This window comes from Grammomys surdaster, unplaced genomic scaffold, assembly GCF_004785775.1.
Source record: "Grammomys surdaster isolate TR1022 unplaced genomic scaffold, NIH_TR_1.0 262, whole genome shotgun sequence".
Lineage (NCBI taxonomy): Eukaryota > Metazoa > Chordata > Mammalia > Rodentia > Muridae > Grammomys > Grammomys surdaster.
In genome coordinates, this window is record NW_021604703.1 from 2,934,332 (window position 1) to 2,950,986 (window position 16,655).

A 16,655-nucleotide genomic window follows, 5' to 3' on the forward strand; every position below is an offset into this window, starting at 1 on the left:
AACTGGCCGTGGGCAGAATTAACACTGTGGGCATCCAAGTCACACTTAGTGGACACTGCCCATCCATCCTGTAAACTGGCCGTGGGCAGAATTAACACTGTGGGCATCCAAGTCACACTTAGTGGACACTGCCCATCCATCCTAACCATAGTCCCACGGACTCTTCTCAGCATTCAGCAACCAAGTTCACCTCCCTTTTGCTAAAAGCAAGCCAAGGCTGGCTATCAAGACATCCCATCCTTAAACCATCATATAGAAGTAGTCTTTCAATAGAACACACACAAATTTATGCCATCAACAGTTTATTCTCCCATTATGTAAAACCACAGCACTCTGAAGTGTTCACAGCTCCATTTCCACTCAAGACTTATGCTAATAAATCTGTCCATTGAAAACCACACTTGTGGGAAGAAAAAGATCTCCAAATGAGCTACATTTCACTTGGTTTACAGAAACAGCCAGTGTGTCCTTTATACCTATGGATACTGTACACTACATGCTCATAAACACACTCCCCCACACACATAATGTGCACTGAGTGGCACGGAGAGATTGGTCACATGAAGCTCTCTCTGCCCAGGCACTCTAAGGCCCACAGCATTGTTCTGCCAGACAGGCTCATAGCAGACCCCATGCTAACGACAGGTGCACCTCGTGGCTATCATATCTTCATACTCTTTGTAAGCAATGGAGCCGTCAGGTTCAATGGTCAAAACGCTCAAAGGGCTGTATTTGCCGGGCACACATGAAGGCCTTGGTACTGAGGAGTCCAGCTTCTCATAGATAATATTCTGGACCATGGTGTGCACAGGAGAGCCGTACCGATGCCTGACCGCCCTGGGACAGTCCCCTTTACAGTACCTAGGGTTGTACCTGTGCGGGGCCACGATCCAGTTGTCCCATTTGAGCTGACTAAAACTCAGTCTGAAGTCATGGAGTTCGCACTCATTTTGGGGGAAAAGAAACTGTTTGAAGTACTCGCTGAGGTTGAAGGATGCTGTAAGAAGTGGCCCCTTTGTTTCTGAGCTGATGGCTTTCTGCCCTCGACGGTGCCGGTGCCGGGGAGATCTTTCCACTTCAGAAGCCTCCTCTTTCACAGGATGGGCAGCCACACTGCCCTGGCCGGGATGCTGTGAAGGCCTCCAGGTAGACTGAAGGGTCTGCCGTGAATGGTAGGCCTGGGTACTTGTGTCGTTAAGATACAAGATGAGGGAGGGAGGCACTGAGAGAGGCATGTTAAACACTCCGTCCTCTGGGGCCTGGTCTTTTGTGCATGTAAAATTGACTGACATGTGAATGCTCCTCTCGCTCGAGGCCACCAGGGGCTGAAGGAGGGAAGTCACATCAATCTCAATCCATCTGTGTTTCTTCAGGGTAAATGAGTACGGTGCTCTTGGGGGAGCCCTGCCAGAAGACATGGGCTCCTTTACCACAAGGTCACACACACAGGTCACAGTGGAGGAGGAAGCAGCTGAATTGTTCAGAGTGTAGAGCAAGACTGATTTGAGTAAGTGTTCCATGGCAGTCACCCGGTCCAGGTTAAACAGCAGGTCCACCATAGGCAGGGGTCCTGAGAAGAGAAGCCACCAGTAAGTAATGCTTGCAAGCAAACTGGAGAAAGCAGGAAGTGAGATGGGAGGAATTAGTACTTGAGCTTAGGCAGTTTCCCTTCTCCTCTAATTAAGCCTCAAAAACAAAAGGAAGAAGGGAGCTAACAGAGACAATATAGAGAGGATATGGGGTGTAACTCAGTGGCAGAGCCTGTATGCCTGGAGTCATGCTTTGGGTTGGGCAGGGAGGTCTGTTTTTATAATACCATCACTTTGGAGGCTAAGGATTCCCACTAGCCTCTGCTACATAACAAGACTGCCTCAAACACACACACACACACACACTCGCTCCAAACAGACAGCAGAGGAGAGTAACCCTAAAGGCACAGCCAGGAGACCACTGAAAGCAAAATTTGCTAAGCCTGGAAGACGTTCTAGGCCCGTATGAAACATGTCAATTGAGAACATTTGCCTGCAGAGAGAATCACCTGTTCTGAGGTTGGAAACACGTGGAGGCTATCAGGCTGCTGCAGTTAAGATGGGCTGGGGGCGGGGAGGGTGGCTTTAACCAGCCACAGCTGCCCTGTACAGTTATGCTGGTTTTCATGAACTGGTGGCTGGTGTGTGCATGTGTCTGTGTTGGGTGGGGGATATGTGTCAATGGGCACACTCTGTCGAGCACATATGGAGGTCAAAAGACAGCTTGTAGAAGCTGGGACTTGTCGGGCATGATAGAAGAAGCCTTCATCCACCAAGCTTTCTCCAAAGCCCTGAGGGTTTTGTTTGCTCCTTTTGGTTTTTAAAGCACAACTCTTCTTTCTTACTAAACAGATCCCCCATTGTTGACTAATGCTTGGAGGTTTAGGATTTTGTTTGCTCTTTTGTTGTTGAGACAGGGTCTCACTGTGTAGTCCTAGCTATCCTGGAACTCACTCTGTAGACCCAGCTGGCCCTGAACTCAAATTAGCCTGCTCCTGCCTCCTGAGGGTTAAAATTAAAGTCATGTGTCATCGCACCCCACGTGAGTTTTGTTTTGTCTTGTTGGTACTGGAGGTCAAATTCCAGGCACCTGGTATATAGGACATAAATGGTACCACATCTCAACAATACTTTATTATTATTAAAGATGATATACTGTACAGATGGAGACCAAAACTGTCCTCTTCCAGGAAAACAAACAAGGGGAAATGTCCCACATCACCCACCACTGGATCAAAGGCAGGTTTTAGGCACCATGCTAGGCCAACAGCTTGGTATAATAAAAGAGATGTTAGCTACTTCCAGAACTTTCTTTGGCCTTTCAAGACATTAGACTTTTTTAGCCTTAACATATTGAGCTAGTGTGTATCTGTCTGTAATTTGAGCACTAGAGTGGCTGAAGCAGGAGAGTCACTGCCAGTTTAAGACGGTCTCAAAAAAAAATTTTAAGAAAGGAAACTCGGGCAAGATAAATCTATCAGTTTCTTAACTAAAGATGGTATAGGAAACAAAACAGTGTAATCAATGCTATTGGCCAGAGAAGTAGTAGCAGAGGGCATAGCTAGCATATGTAACCCCCCTCGTCCTCAATTTAATTCTTAGGACCACAACACCAAAACAAATTAAAACTTTCTAAAAAGTGTTAACTTCAAAAAAAAAGTTTGTTTCAGTTGGACACAGAATCATGCAAAATAAAATTCACATGATGGTGAAAACCTGATTCTAGTATTCAAGGAGCTGAGGCAGGAGGATGCAGAGTTTTGAGTCTAGCCTGGGTAACAGGGTAAGATCTTGCCTCAAAACAAACCAACAAGCCCAAATCAAAGCGTGGCTCCTTTTAGTAACAGAAACGCTAAAGCCCCCCGTCTTGTCCCCTGAGCCCAGTTAAACAATCTCCCCTTACCCACCTGCCGCCTGGTTGCTGGGAGCCTGCTCCTGCTGGGCACAGGGGCTGAAGAGCCGGACGGTGTTGTAGAGGTGACTTCTGCTGGGTTTAGGAACCCCCTCTTTGGTAGCATATGTCTTATAGAGCTTTTTCATGTAGTAGAGTGCTCTGGAGTCAGGTTGCAGCTTAGGGGTCTCACCTCGCCGATCAGATAGAACCTTAAAGAGGGGGGGCAAGAGGCCAGACCTGTCATCCCCATCTACGGGCAGCAGCAAGGACCAGGGGTCCGCCACAGACTCCAGATTTTCACTAGCTCCTGTCTGGGATTCTCCCATAGAAGCCTGAGAGCTAAAGCTAGTAAGAAAACACAGCCAGACAAAGCAGCAAACCCCCAACGGGAATTTGCTGGGACGTGCCATGGCTTGGGAGAACTAAGAAGGAACGCATCTCCCTAGGCCCCAATCTTCTTTCTAAAGGTCAGGAAGGCCCTGGCATGGTCCTTAAATAAAATCTAGGTGTGGAAGACTAACTTTACTTCTGTAATCAGACCTCAAGGATGCTTAGCTGCACATCAGTTTTTTTATCCGCTCTACAGCAGTCAGCTGACAACACGGTTTCATCCAATTTGTTCCCATTAGATACAGATTTATCTACTTATTTGTCTTTCTTTCTCTGCTTCTCCTGACATTTACTTTAAACCCACCAAGTACCATCACCCTAATGGACTAGTTATACAGCTGAGAGTCCAACAGAAACCCAAGGAATTAGAAAACAAAACCTTTCAGGGCTGGAGATGGAACTGCAGAGATATTAGGTGTGGTTTTTTTCTCTTGATTCATCATCTATCTCCACTGCTCCCACTTCCAGGGACTTAGAATAACCAATTGCTTACTGCACAGTGAATCAGAAAGACAGAAAGTCACAATGGGTTTCAACATTCCAGTGATGTTAGTCTGTTCAGCCTGTCCAGGTGGCTTAGTATGGGGGCTGTAAAGTTGGCACAAGACAACAGCTACTTGCAATGTGCTTTAAAGGAGTACATCAGGGGCCAGGTGTAGGGGCTCACACCTTTAATCCTAGCATTTAGGAGACACAGGCAGGTGGATCTCTGTGGGTTCAAGGCCTGCCTGGTCTACATAGAGTTCTAGGACAGCCAGAGCTACATAATGTAAAGACCCCGTCTCAAAATAAAAAGAGGACGTCACTTTTAACCCTGGCCAATTAAAAATATCATCTCTTGGGGCCGGAGACATGTGACTTGGCAGTTAAGGGTACTGGTTGCTCTTCCTAGAACAAACTATTTGGCTCATGACCATTTGTAACTCCACTTCCAGGGGATCCAATGCCTTCCTCTGGCATCCTTAGGAATGCAAAACACCCATTATAAAATGAAAATAAACAAATCTTAAAAAAAAAACAAACAAACACCACAGTATCTAGCTGGAATGACAACTTGGCACCAAGCCTAATGACCAAAAACTTCAGTCCTGAATTCAACCCCTGTGACCCATAAGGTAAATGAGAAAAAGAGACTCCTACAGATTGTCTTCTGACCTACACCTTCTATCCCTTGCATACCAAATACATATTTTTAAAATGTAATGAAAGTACAATATCCTGATGCCCTTGTTTTGGTCTACAATTCACTTGACCATACTTTGGTTTAAACGTTTTGAGATAGCCGGGCAGTGGTGGTGCACGCCTTTAATCCCAGCATTTAGGATGAAGAGGCAGGCGGACTTCTGAGTTCGAGGCCAGCCTGGTCTACAGAGTGAGTTCCAGGACGGCCAGGGCTACACAGAGAAACCCTGTCTCGAAAAACAAACAAACAAACAAGCAAACAAACAAAAAAGTTTTGAGATATCAGCAAGTGCTATTAAATAAACGTCTTATTTTTTAACTGGATGGCAGCAATCACGACAGCGTTTTAGCCCTTGGTGAAAGTATTTGTGTTCCTACCTTAGAGGTGAGGTCAAACTAGATAATGTTTAAGGAAAACCCGGGATGGGGCGCGGGAGGGGATGCAGGTGCACCATGAAAGGAGGGGCTATGTAGCATCCCCCTTGGAAGGAGAGTATCTCTTAGGAGAAAGTCAAAACACACTAATGACACAGGATAAAAAATCAGTTTGCCCAGCACCAGATTGATAAAGTTGAGGTACCCTTGCAAATCTGAAGCTCACTGCCAAACCGCCCGGGTTTGATTGCCAGATTATTTACAGCCAGTCATCCCATTTACAGCCACTAAGAGGAGGAGAAAAGGTCGGTCAGTGCCACAGGATAATTTCAGGAGAATGCACTTTAGGGAAAATACAACAGCTCCTTAGAGAGTCTGGGCTTGATGACACACCCAGCCCAAACCCACCACTTTCTCCTTGGCTCCCATCACCACTATCCGCGTCTGACAACTGCCAGACTCGTGGCTGAACTGGGAGAAACGTTCACGTCACTTCTTGGACAACTCTACAGCCTGCCAGTGGCATGCTAGGCAGTGTGTACCGAAGCTCCAGATCCATGTCCCTAATTTTGTGTTGCGGCTAGTGAGGGCCTGATAACAGCCCAGCCCCCTTCTGGTTGGGACAGCAGGAGAACCAGGAGAACAAGTCCTTTTTTTTTTTATTTTTTATTTTATTTTTATTTTTATTTTTTGTTTTTTCGAGACAGGGTTTCTCTGTGTAGCCCTGGCTGTCCTGGAACTCACTCTGTAGACCAGGCTGGCCTCGAACTCAGAAGTCCGCCTGCCTCTGCCTCCCAAGTGCTGGGATTAAAGGCGTGCACCACCACTGCCTCGCTCCTTTTTTTATTTTTGAGCAGCTCCCCGATCAGTTATTCAAAGGCCAGATACTGAGCGGAAAAGACCGCCTCTCGGAACGCCCAGGTACTCCTAAACCCCACCCATCACCCTAATCCACGCCCCATGCACCTATAAACCCCGCCCCATGCACCCTCTACCTTACGGGCGTAACCACTTAAGATCCTTAGGTGGCTCCGAAGCCCCGCCCACTGGCTCCCAAAAGCCAGGCACACTCAGCCACCAGGCCCCCATTCCTCCTCAAGCCCCGCCCCTTAGCAGCATCCGCCTCTCCCGTGCGTCCCCTTCGCTCCCCTAAGCCCAGAAACCCCACCCACGTGTCTCTCGAAGCGTCGGTTCTGCCCCGGGCGCCTCTAAGTCCCGCCCCAGCCTTCTTGGTACTGGTCCTTTCCGGCTACCTAGAAGGTCATGACACGCCCACCAAGGTCAACTGCCATTTCTTTTTGCGTCTTCCCCTCGAGATAGAAGAAAAAAAAAATGGTAGTTCCCGGAAATGACCTCACGATCTCCAGGGTAGGCTTCCGCCTTTCCCGGAAGTGACGTGACCCGGGCTCAACGCTGTGGAGGTAGAGGTGACCGGGTACAAAGAGTCGGTGTGGGGTGGTGGGAGTTTTTTGCAAGACTGAGCCACGCACTTATCTTCCATCTTCAGGGGCGCTGCCACCATGGGCCGCGAGTTTGGGAACCTGACGCGGATACGGCACGTGATCTCCTACAGCTTGTCGCCCTTTGAGCAGCGCGCCTTCCCGAACTATTTCAGCAAAGGCATCCCCAACGTGCTGCGCCGCACTCGCGAGCGCATCCTGCGCGTGGCGCCGCGTGAGTGCCGGGCGGGCGGGGTACGGCCGCGCGCACCTTTCCTTTCAACATCCTGGACAGACATGGGGTTCTTATCATATCGAAATGACTGGCCTAAGGTCACTTGGGTGACTCCAACGTCTCCCTCTGAGGTCATCGCTGTCCACTATCAGTGATGAAAGGCTGATGCAATCAATGTCTTGTGTTAGATATGCGGCCGATTTTGCTGAGGGGTTCATGGCATTGTGAATATGGCAAGAACCCGTGGAAGGTGCACTTAAATTTGATGGAGAAGTTGAGGCCCGATCTTGCTGTAGAAGCCAAGCTGGCCTCAAACTTAAGATTTTACTGCCTTGTCCTCAGGACTGTTGGCTGGGATTGTAGACATGCACCAGTACTTTTTAAAATGGTGAAGATTATGTTAGGTGAATTTCATGAGATTTTTTTATTTGGTGTTAAGTAGGAGAGAGACTAGGAAAGTGAGGGCCAAATCTTCCTGGGTTGATATCTTTGTTTTGGTTGCTTATAAAATGGTTGTGTACTGTAACCATTTTGAACCTCTTATTAAAAGTAGCTTCTGGTCATAATGGTGTCTGCATTTTAATCCCAGTGATCCTGAGACAGGTGGAGATCTGTGTAGTTTGAGAGAGTTCCAGGCCAGCAAGGGCCTTATACTGAGAGCCTGTCTTAATACAGCTACAGAAACTTAGGGCTGGGGATGGCTCAATGCTTTTTTAGCTCTTCGTGAAGATCCGCAGAAGATCCGGATTCTGTTCCCAGCACCCATATGGTGGCTTACAGCCATCTGTGATTTCAGCCCTAAGGGATTTGACATTCTCTTACTACCTTAGTCACCTCAGTATGCCCTGAGTCATAGCACAGGGCTGCATGTAGTTGCACAAACATACATACAGGTGAAACATTCATAAAATATGAAAAGCAAAAGCCAGGCATGCACGTCTTTAATCCCAATGCTCAGGAGGCAGAGGCAGACAGATCTCTGAGTTCAAGGACAGCCTGGTCTACATTGTCTGAGCTACATGATCATAAAAAAGACTGTCATCTCAACACTTGGGAGGCAGTGACAGCCAGGGGTACACAGAGAAAGAAACCCTTTCTTCAAAACCAAACAAATTGAGGCTGGGGACAATAGAAGGACAGGCAGAATGGGTTGAAAGTCAGAACTGAGGATGTGCACGACAGGTGAGTGGATCTCTCGTTTGAGGCCAGTCTGTCTACATAATGAGACTATATCCAAAAAGGACTGGGAGCTGGAGCGCTGGCGCACTGCTTGTTCTGGTGCATGTTTGTTCATGTAGATGACCCAGGTGTGATTCCCAGCACCCACGGGGTGATCACAACCATCTGTATAACTCCAGTTCCGGGGTATCCAACATCTTCTGGCCCCTAGGGTACTACATGCATATGTGGTGCACAGTCACACATGCACACAAAACATCTCCCAACACACACACACACAAAATAATGAAATGGCAATTTTTTAAAAAGTTGCTGAGAGAATGTCTGTACTCACAGCTTGCCCTCTTGATTCCTACAGCATTTGTAATGGTCTACCTGATCTACACGTGGGGCAACCAGGAGTTTGAGCAGTCCAAAAGGAAGAATCCAGCCATGTATGAAAATGACAAGTGAGCGGCCTGCACCTGGGTGACAGTCCCCTGCCTTTGAAAGACCCTCCTCTGGGAGAGGAGTCTACACTGCAGTCTGGAAGATAATAAACTACTTAAGGACTTCCCTTTATGACTTTGTGTGCTTATTTGAGACAAGGTCTCACTGTGTGTCCCTGACTGGCCTTGATCTCCTAAGAAATCTGCCTCTGCCTCCTAAGTCATGGTGTTCATAACTTTGTTTTGTTTTACAAGCAGAGTCCTTAGTGAGACTGGTAATATGCAAGTTCATGACAATCCCTTTCTCAGCACAAGTCCTGAAGGGGGATTGGGATAGCTCTGAGTGGCGTGGAACCTGGAGTGCAGGTTCCCGACCCTCTGCTCCCATCACAACCGTAAGGTCTAGGGATGACACTGTAATTAGGGTGTCAGGTGTACTTTCTAGATACAAATGAACTTTTAACTCACGGCAGCCTTTGAAGTAAGCATTCTAATCCTTTGCTGATGAGGAATCATAGTTTAAGTACTTTGCCCAGAATCATATAACAGTGAGTTGGTAGAGCTAGACCAGTGTGTGATCTTAAAACCAAGCCACGCTGCCTTCCTTAGGCAGGGAAGGCCTTCCTTAGCCTAAGGGATTTCATCTCTGAAATAGCCAAGGTTAGGGAACCATGGTTGGTTTTCTGTCATGGAGCCAACCCAACAGTGGCTTTTAGTCCTATGTGGACCACAGAGGCTGAAAAGATGTATCCCTTTGTGGAAAGGATATACCACCTGCTCTAGAGCCTTTGGATGTCTCTAATTTCTCTTCACCTGGCGATGATAGGTGGGGGTGGTTGGCAAGCCTGAGCTGGCCCTGTCACTTGGCAGACTGTAGCAACTAACAGTCCAACGTTTTACTCTCAGACTTTTTTGCCTGATGATCGCTAGCTAGTACCAAAAGTTCTCAGAAGAGAACAAACTATTTCCAACCACAGTTGCTTAGACTGTGAGGCAGGATGGGAAATGGCTGTTTCTGACATAGTCATACACACATATCCTTTTTTGTTTTGTTTTGTTTTTGGTTTTTTCGAGACAAGGTTTCTCTGTGTAGCCCTGGCTGTCCTGGAACTCACTCTGTAGACCAGGCTAGCCTCGAACTCTTGAACTCAGAAATCCGCCTGCCTCTGCTTCCCAAGTGTTGGGATTAAAGGCGTGCGCCACCACCGCCTGGCCATACTCACATATCCTTAAAACAGTGGTTCTCAACCTCCCTAATGCAAGCCTTTAATACAGTTCTTCATGTTGTGGTGACCCCAACCATAAAATTATTTTTGTTGCTACTTCATAACTAAATTTTGCTACTGTTATAAATAATAAATGTTTTCTGACAGTCTGGTGACCCCTGTGAAAGGGTCATTCGATCTCTAAAGGGGTTATGATCCACAGGGTGAGAACCACTGCCTTAAGCTGTCATTTCTGCAGCCTTAAATGTCTTATGTACCAACAGAAAGTGCTGGGGTTGTCTGTATTGGAGATGGTGAAATTAGTGACCCCAGGGCTGGACACTATACCCAGTCCAGTTTCCCTGTTTGGCTCTATCCAGATTTATTCCGAATGGTCTTAAAACACATGAGTCATAGACTCTTAAGAATCTGAAATAGCTAGGCTTGGTGTATGCCTTTAATCCTAGCACTCGGCAGGTAGGCAGGCCTCTGGCCTACAAAGAGTTCCAGGACAGCCATGGCTATTACACAGAGAAACCCTGTCTCAAGCCAAAAAGGGAAAAAAAAAAAAAAGAGCCTGAAATAAGCTGCAAACCCCAAGGAGGTGGAAGTACAGCTGCATCCATCTTGACTTTGGACATAGCAGCTCAGAAAACTAACTTTTCTTGGCCCAGAGCAGATGAGTCTCTCGGTCTGACCTTGTAACGATCGATATATATTATTTGTATGTGTGTATACATGTGCCACAGTGTGCATGTGGAGGCCAGAGGGCAGCTCTGTGAAGTCAGTTCTCTCCGTCCACCTTTATCTGAATTCCAGGGATCAAACTTGGGTGGCTGGGCTTGGATGGCGAGCCCCTTTACTGCAGTGCCGTCCCTCTGACTGTTGTGAATCTGCTGAGACGATCCTGATGTAAGGGCTCTGATGTTCAGAGGTTCTGCTCATGGCTGACATTGTTAAGGCTATTTTTGGCCTGTCCCTCACAGACTTTTCTCCTTTGAGCTTAGAGGCAGGGATCTGAGCTGTGTGACAGGTGTCCAGTGACTCTGACTTTATGTGATAGAGGACCTGGAGCTACTTTAGGGACTTGTTCTTTAAAGGCTATGTTAAAAAAAAAAAAACAACACTTCTTTATTATTTTGTTTCTACTGGTGTTTTGCATGCATGTATGTCTATATGAGAGTGTCAGAATCCCTGGAACTGGAGCTACAGACAGCTGTGAGCTGCCATGTGGGTGCTGGGAGTTGAACATGGGTTCTCTGGAAGAGGAGCCACTGCTCTTAATCCCTGAGCCATCTTTCCAGCCCTAGGAACTTGTTCTGTTTATGGAGAGTCACAAAGAACAATATAAATTAACCTCCCCCCTTCACACACACACACACACACTCTCTCACGAGCAAAGCTAGGATTGCAGACATGCTGGCACTCCTGGCTTGTTACGTGGATGCTGGCATGGGTGTTGGTGATCTGAACTTAGGTCCTCCTGTCTGTGTGGCAAGTACTTTACCAACTAAGCCATTTCCCTATCTCCTTGAGTCAAGCCTTTTAAGGAAGGAAAGAGTGCTGCTATGGTCCCATGTCTCAGATACCAACAGTTTCCAGCCATAAGATATGGCTCTTTCGTCTGCTGTGATGCAACCATTTGCTCCATTTAACTCTGGCAAGTCCTATGCTCCTGCCCCCAGATGGCTCTCCCCTATGGGCTGCAATCTGGGAAAGAGAGCTTGCTTCATTCTGCCAGTATTGTAGTCAGGACATAGGCGGACCAACATAGTACAGGCCCAGACACCTGCCAGTTCCAGCCAAAAAGCAAATACACTTTGACCCTTTGTTGAAATGTTATCTGGAAACGTTTTTCCATTTCAAAGTCTTCCACCTTTTATAGGCACCTCTTGCTCAGGGATGACACTAAAGTGTCCCACTACTGCCCAGACTTAATGAGCTGGAAATGTGGAAGCGACACTTCCCACCTGGAAGGGATTCAGACGGCTCCTCACGTTTCCCCTTCTCCTTTTCTCCAGCACTCTTCTCTGACGGTCCCTGGGGTTGTGCCTGGGGTGAGCAAGCTGTTGCCAGCAAGCCTGTTAGTCTCTCTCTTCTTGTAAATGAACCATTTGAATCCTAAAATGTGTCCATGAGGTCTGAGGCCTACCTACTCTCATGTCAGAGCAAAAGACTAATGCTAAAGACAGGAAGGGCGGGCCTGTGGTCAGATGGTCAGATATACTCTGCAGCACACAGCTTCTGCCTCCCAGTCAAGAGTTCTTGTGTTATGGCTGAAACTAGGGCAGCTGAGGCCTATGAGGAAGGAGCTCATAGCTCCTCATTTAGCAGCATACTCGACAGGAGAGCACAGGCGGCTTGTTTACATTTTGGGCAGAGCGTAGCTTCCACGTTTCCTTTAAATACAGGTTTTGTTGAGATGTTGAATGACTCGCCCCTAACAACTCATTCCTTGGGGAGGAGGGCTGGCCTGCAGATGGTTTGAATCTGGAGGCCTTGGGCAGTGTTGCGCCCATGAGGATGAATGATCATTTTCCTGTGCAAAGGGTTTCAGGCTCTTTCCCTTGACTGGGCTATGATGAACTTAAGGAACGATACAAAAGGCTACTTTGATTTTGCTTGGGGCAAAGGAAGGGAGCAATAGAAGGAAGAGTGCAGGAAGAACTTGTCTTTTGGATGAGTTCCATGTCTGAGCCCTAGTGAAGGAGAGAGGCTGGCACTAAGCCCACAGACCTAATTGGTTCTAGGACATCAAGTTGTTCGGTCTTGCTTACCTAATCACATCTGTGTTCTTACTCAATGCTCACTAGGTCACCACACAGCCTCTCCCCAACTCTGCACAAGTTCCCATTAGTCTCCTAGTCCTGAACTGGTAGGATTTACTGGTTATGTTTGATAGTCGGGTCTACTCAGAGACTTTTTTTTTTTTTTTTTTTTTTTGGTTTTTCGAGACAGGGTTTCTCTGTGTAGCCCTGGCTGTCCTGGAACTCACTCTGTAGACCAGGCTAGCCTCGAACTCAGAAATCCACCTGCCTCTGCCTCCCAAGTGCTGGGATTAAAGGCATGCGCCACCACCGCCCGGCGAGACTTTTTTTTTTAAGATAGGGTTTCTCTGTGTATCCGTCAGGGAACTCACTATGTAGACCAGGCTGTCCTTGAACCTGGAGATCCACCTGCCTCTGCCTCCCAAGGGCTGGGATTAAAGGTGCATTGCCACCACAGCCTGGCTTTACTCAGTGACTCTTTATGCTGGAGGTGGGGGTGTTCCCCAGATCTTTGCAGTTAAATCCCACCCCACCCCACCTCTGACGTTCACCACACTTCTCCCTTGGCATGAAGCGACATTAGCTTTGCTTAGATTGGTAACCAACTGCTACCTTCAGCACTTTGGCAGTTCCTCCATTTGTGCCTGGGACAAAGAAACTAAAAACAGACTTTTGTCCAAATGTTCCATCATGAAGATAACAACCTTGGGAAGGGTTATGTGAGATATTGGACCATCGAGAGAGAAATCTATTTGTAATGTTTTTGTGTGTGGTTTCTTATGGCCATACGGAGATCCAAGCTCCTATGCATATCCTGACTTCAAATTCAGCTTTCCCTCTCAAAAATTTTAAAACTTCCCTGGCCAAGTGTGCTGGTCTACTTCCAAGACAGCACCAGAACTGTAAATTGGGCCAGCCTGGGCTATGTGGTAAGATGTTCCCAAAATCAAAGGTCTTGTCATTTAGTACCCATAACCATTCACATTCCATACCAGTAAGTGTTAATCTAGGAATGTACAGGGATTCAGTCCTCCTGAAGCAAGTGTTTGGGCTTCAGACTCAGTCTACCATCTACTGCCCTGAGGCTGTGGGAAGTGCTCTCCCAAAGCTCAAACTACAGGATTCATTTGGTGGTGTCAGGACCTAAACTGTAATGACACCAACTTAAGAGTTTATGTTACCGGCCGGGCAGTGGTGGCGCACGCCTTTAATCCCAGCACTTGGGAGGCAGAGGTAGGCGGATTTCTGAGTTCGAGGCCAGCCTGGTCTACAGAGTGTTTTCCAGGACAGCCCGGGCTACACAGAGAAACCCTGTCTCTAAAAACCAAAAAAAAAAAAAAAAAAAAAAATGAGTTTATGTTACCTCCTCCCTCACATGTTTTTAAAAACAAAAACCTAAGGAAGGGTACAGTTCTTCATAGCCAGGTCTTTACTAAGGTGACGGTGCAGACTGCCAGGATGACAGCCACTCATGAGTGGGGGAATTGGAACTGGAACACAGTCTGCTCAAGTCTCCTCCCAGAAAAGGCCATACCTAATTGCCTGTATACAACAGGTCAGTGGTTTTTGCCTAGAAAAGCTCAGAGGTCAACATTACTCCTGAAGACTTTATTAGAATCCTATTTTGATTATAACCATCTCACAGAGCTATTTTAGCAATTTTTTTTCTTGGTTCTGGGAATGGAACCCAGGACATCATACCTGCTCCCACTGTTACATTCCCAGCCTGCTGAGTTATCTAAAAAATGTGGCAGGATTCCTGGTCTCCCTCATAGATTCACGTGGCTTTCAGGGGCAAGGTGGGACAATGCTCATTTCTGATAAGATGGGTGTAAGGGTCCAGACCAGCAACGCCATCAAAGTCCATGAGGGAGCAGTAAGCACAATGTGCCTGGAGTGTAGTCCTTGAGAACATTCCTTGGGTACACATTAACTTATTACATCGATCCTGATTACAAACAAACTTTGCCCCATCTCAGCTGGCAACCATGAGAAAGGCAGATAGGTGTCAGTCTATAAAAGGAAACGGGAACTGCCCCCTGGCTTTCAGGCTCCAACATCTTCCTTTTGCCAAGATGCTACCGCTAAAACTCTTTGCAGTGCTCCTGACTTGCCTGCTGCTGCTGGGCCAGGTAAGAAAGGAAACATAGTTGGACATAGTAGTGGCGTGGAATTCAAAGTCAGACTCAGGTCTTTAGAAGTACAGTTCAATCTCCTGCAACCTGGAAAGAGCCCTTCTTCTAAGGGTGTGCAACAGAGGGTGGGTGCTTCCTCAGCTAAAATGAATATGCCTTTGCTCTACAGGTCAATAGCTCCCCAGTACCAGAACTGAGTTCAGCAAAGAGATCCCGGAGAATGACCCCATTTTGGAGAGGGGTTTCCCTCAGGCCCATTGGTGCCTCATGCCGGGATGATTCGGAGTGTATCACAAGACTATGCAGGTATTTGATAATCCTGGGTACAGGGTGGACCAGAGAGCACTGGGAAGCTGGGAGAGATGAGATCAGAAAACAGAGACCCAAGGGTAAGGTTGAGATAAAAGAGTGGTGGGGGGGGGGCAGGGGAGGATATATGAAGCTGCAAGCTCCATGGAGGTTAAGTTCCTTGACAGCCAGGAATCCTAACACTGGACAGATGAAACAAGGAATGGTGGGGGAAACAGAGGTGTCTCGGGACTCCTTAGGTCTACATCCAGTCTTAACCACGTCTTTTCTCCCCCCCCCCCCAATAGAAAAAGACGATGTTCCCTAAATGTGGCCCAGGAGTGATGTTCGTCCTGGGGAAGAGTCACCTCCAACAGTGCTCCGTTCTATGGAATGTTGTTAGCCACATTTTTGTTGGAGAGACCTAAGTGAAGCAATCTTGTGTTTTTAATATTTAAAGACAGATACTTGCTTTAAACTGGTCTCCATTTCTTATTAGAATGTTGTTGATGTGTACATAGACGTAACTTTGTCAGAGTTTATTTTTCTATAAATACTATTAAATGTCTCTGTTCTAAGTTCTGGCAGTCTGAAAATGACACTTGACTAACTTCATACATGATAGGGAACAGTGGTCGCTCCCTAACCAGTGGTGCTGTCCCACCTGGGAGTGTGGTGGTCACCCACTCTTCAAAGACTCTCATGTGAGCAGGATAGAGGGGGTGCAAAAGCTTAACAGTAGCCAGGCTTGGCAAAGCAGAGGTTGTGGTTCTTTACTCTGCAAAGAACTCTTTGGGCTGGTATGTGCCACCTGAGGATGTGTAAAAGTTTGTCTATAACTTTATGAACATGAAACAGAACACTCCCCGAAAAAGGTCTGACTTAATAAGCATGGTGGCACATGCCTTTAATCCCAGTACCAGAGAGGTGGAGGCAAAGGCAGGAAGATCTCCGTAGGTTCAAGGACAGCCAGGTGTATACAGTGAGTTGCAGGTTAGCCAGGGCTACACAAAGAAACCCTGTCTCAGAAAAATACAAAACTCACCAATAAATAAATAGTAAAAATAAATAATAGTTCTGTCTTAAGAGCATCAAGGGGGCTGGAGAGATGGTTCAGCGGTTAAGAGCACTGACTGCTCTTCCAGAGGTCCTGAGTTCAATTCCCAGCAACCACATGGTGGCTCACAACCATCTGTGATGGGATCTGATGCCCTCTTCTGATGTGTCTCAAGAGAGCGATGGTGTACTCATATACATAACATAAATCTTAAAAAAAAAAAAAAAAAAAGAGCTTCAAGAAAGGATTGAAGATGTCTGTTGGTGCAGGACAACTGAGATTCATGGACACAGATCCATGGCCATGCGCCCAAAATGTTTTTAAAAATTTACTTTATGTGTATTGGTGTTTTTCCTGTATTTATGTCTGTGTAAAGGTGTTGGATCCCCAGGAACTGTAGTCACTGACAGCTGTGAGCTACCACGTAAATGTTGAGACTTGAACCTGGGTCCTCTGGAAGAGCAGGCAGTGCCTTTAACTTGTAAGCCATCTCTCCAGTCCTGAGTCCAAAGTTTCTGTAACCAAAAACCGAGACCTGTGCTAGCGGGACC

General features: G+C 47.0%; 3 protein-coding genes across 4 annotated transcripts; 2 read left to right on the forward strand and 1 right to left on the reverse strand.

Annotated features, from left to right (window-relative positions):
* Positions 1-285: 285 nt before the first annotated feature.
* Positions 286-3,833, reverse strand: Gdf9 (growth differentiation factor 9). Its single transcript, XM_028775993.1, has 2 exons — positions 3,437-3,833; positions 286-1,570 (listed from the first exon to the last, which is right to left on the reverse strand). The coding sequence occupies exons 1-2, from the start codon at positions 3,831-3,833 to the stop codon at positions 636-638; spliced, it is 1,332 nt and encodes a 443-aa protein (XP_028631826.1). The 3' UTR covers positions 286-635.
* A 2,829-nt stretch (positions 3,834-6,662) lies between these two features.
* On the forward strand, positions 6,663-8,784 carry LOC114628011 (cytochrome b-c1 complex subunit 8). Of its 2 annotated transcripts, none has more exons than XM_028775959.1 (3): positions 6,663-6,791; positions 6,878-7,044; positions 8,582-8,784. In XM_028775959.1, exons 2-3 carry the CDS (start codon positions 6,891-6,893, stop codon positions 8,674-8,676), a joined length of 249 nt encoding a protein of 82 aa, XP_028631792.1. In that variant the 5' UTR covers positions 6,663-6,791; positions 6,878-6,890; the 3' UTR covers positions 8,677-8,784. The 2 variants fall into 2 exon arrangements, with proteins under 2 accessions (XP_028631792.1, XP_028631793.1); XM_028775960.1 differs by having other exon boundaries at positions 6,679-6,797.
* A 5,853-nt stretch (positions 8,785-14,637) lies between these two features.
* Positions 14,638-15,629, forward strand: Leap2 (liver enriched antimicrobial peptide 2). Its single transcript, XM_028775852.1, has 3 exons — positions 14,638-14,756; positions 14,929-15,065; positions 15,356-15,629. The coding sequence occupies exons 1-3, from the start codon at positions 14,700-14,702 to the stop codon at positions 15,390-15,392; spliced, it is 231 nt and encodes a 76-aa protein (XP_028631685.1). The 5' UTR covers positions 14,638-14,699; the 3' UTR covers positions 15,393-15,629.
* The last annotated feature ends 1,026 nt before the right edge of the window (positions 15,630-16,655 follow it).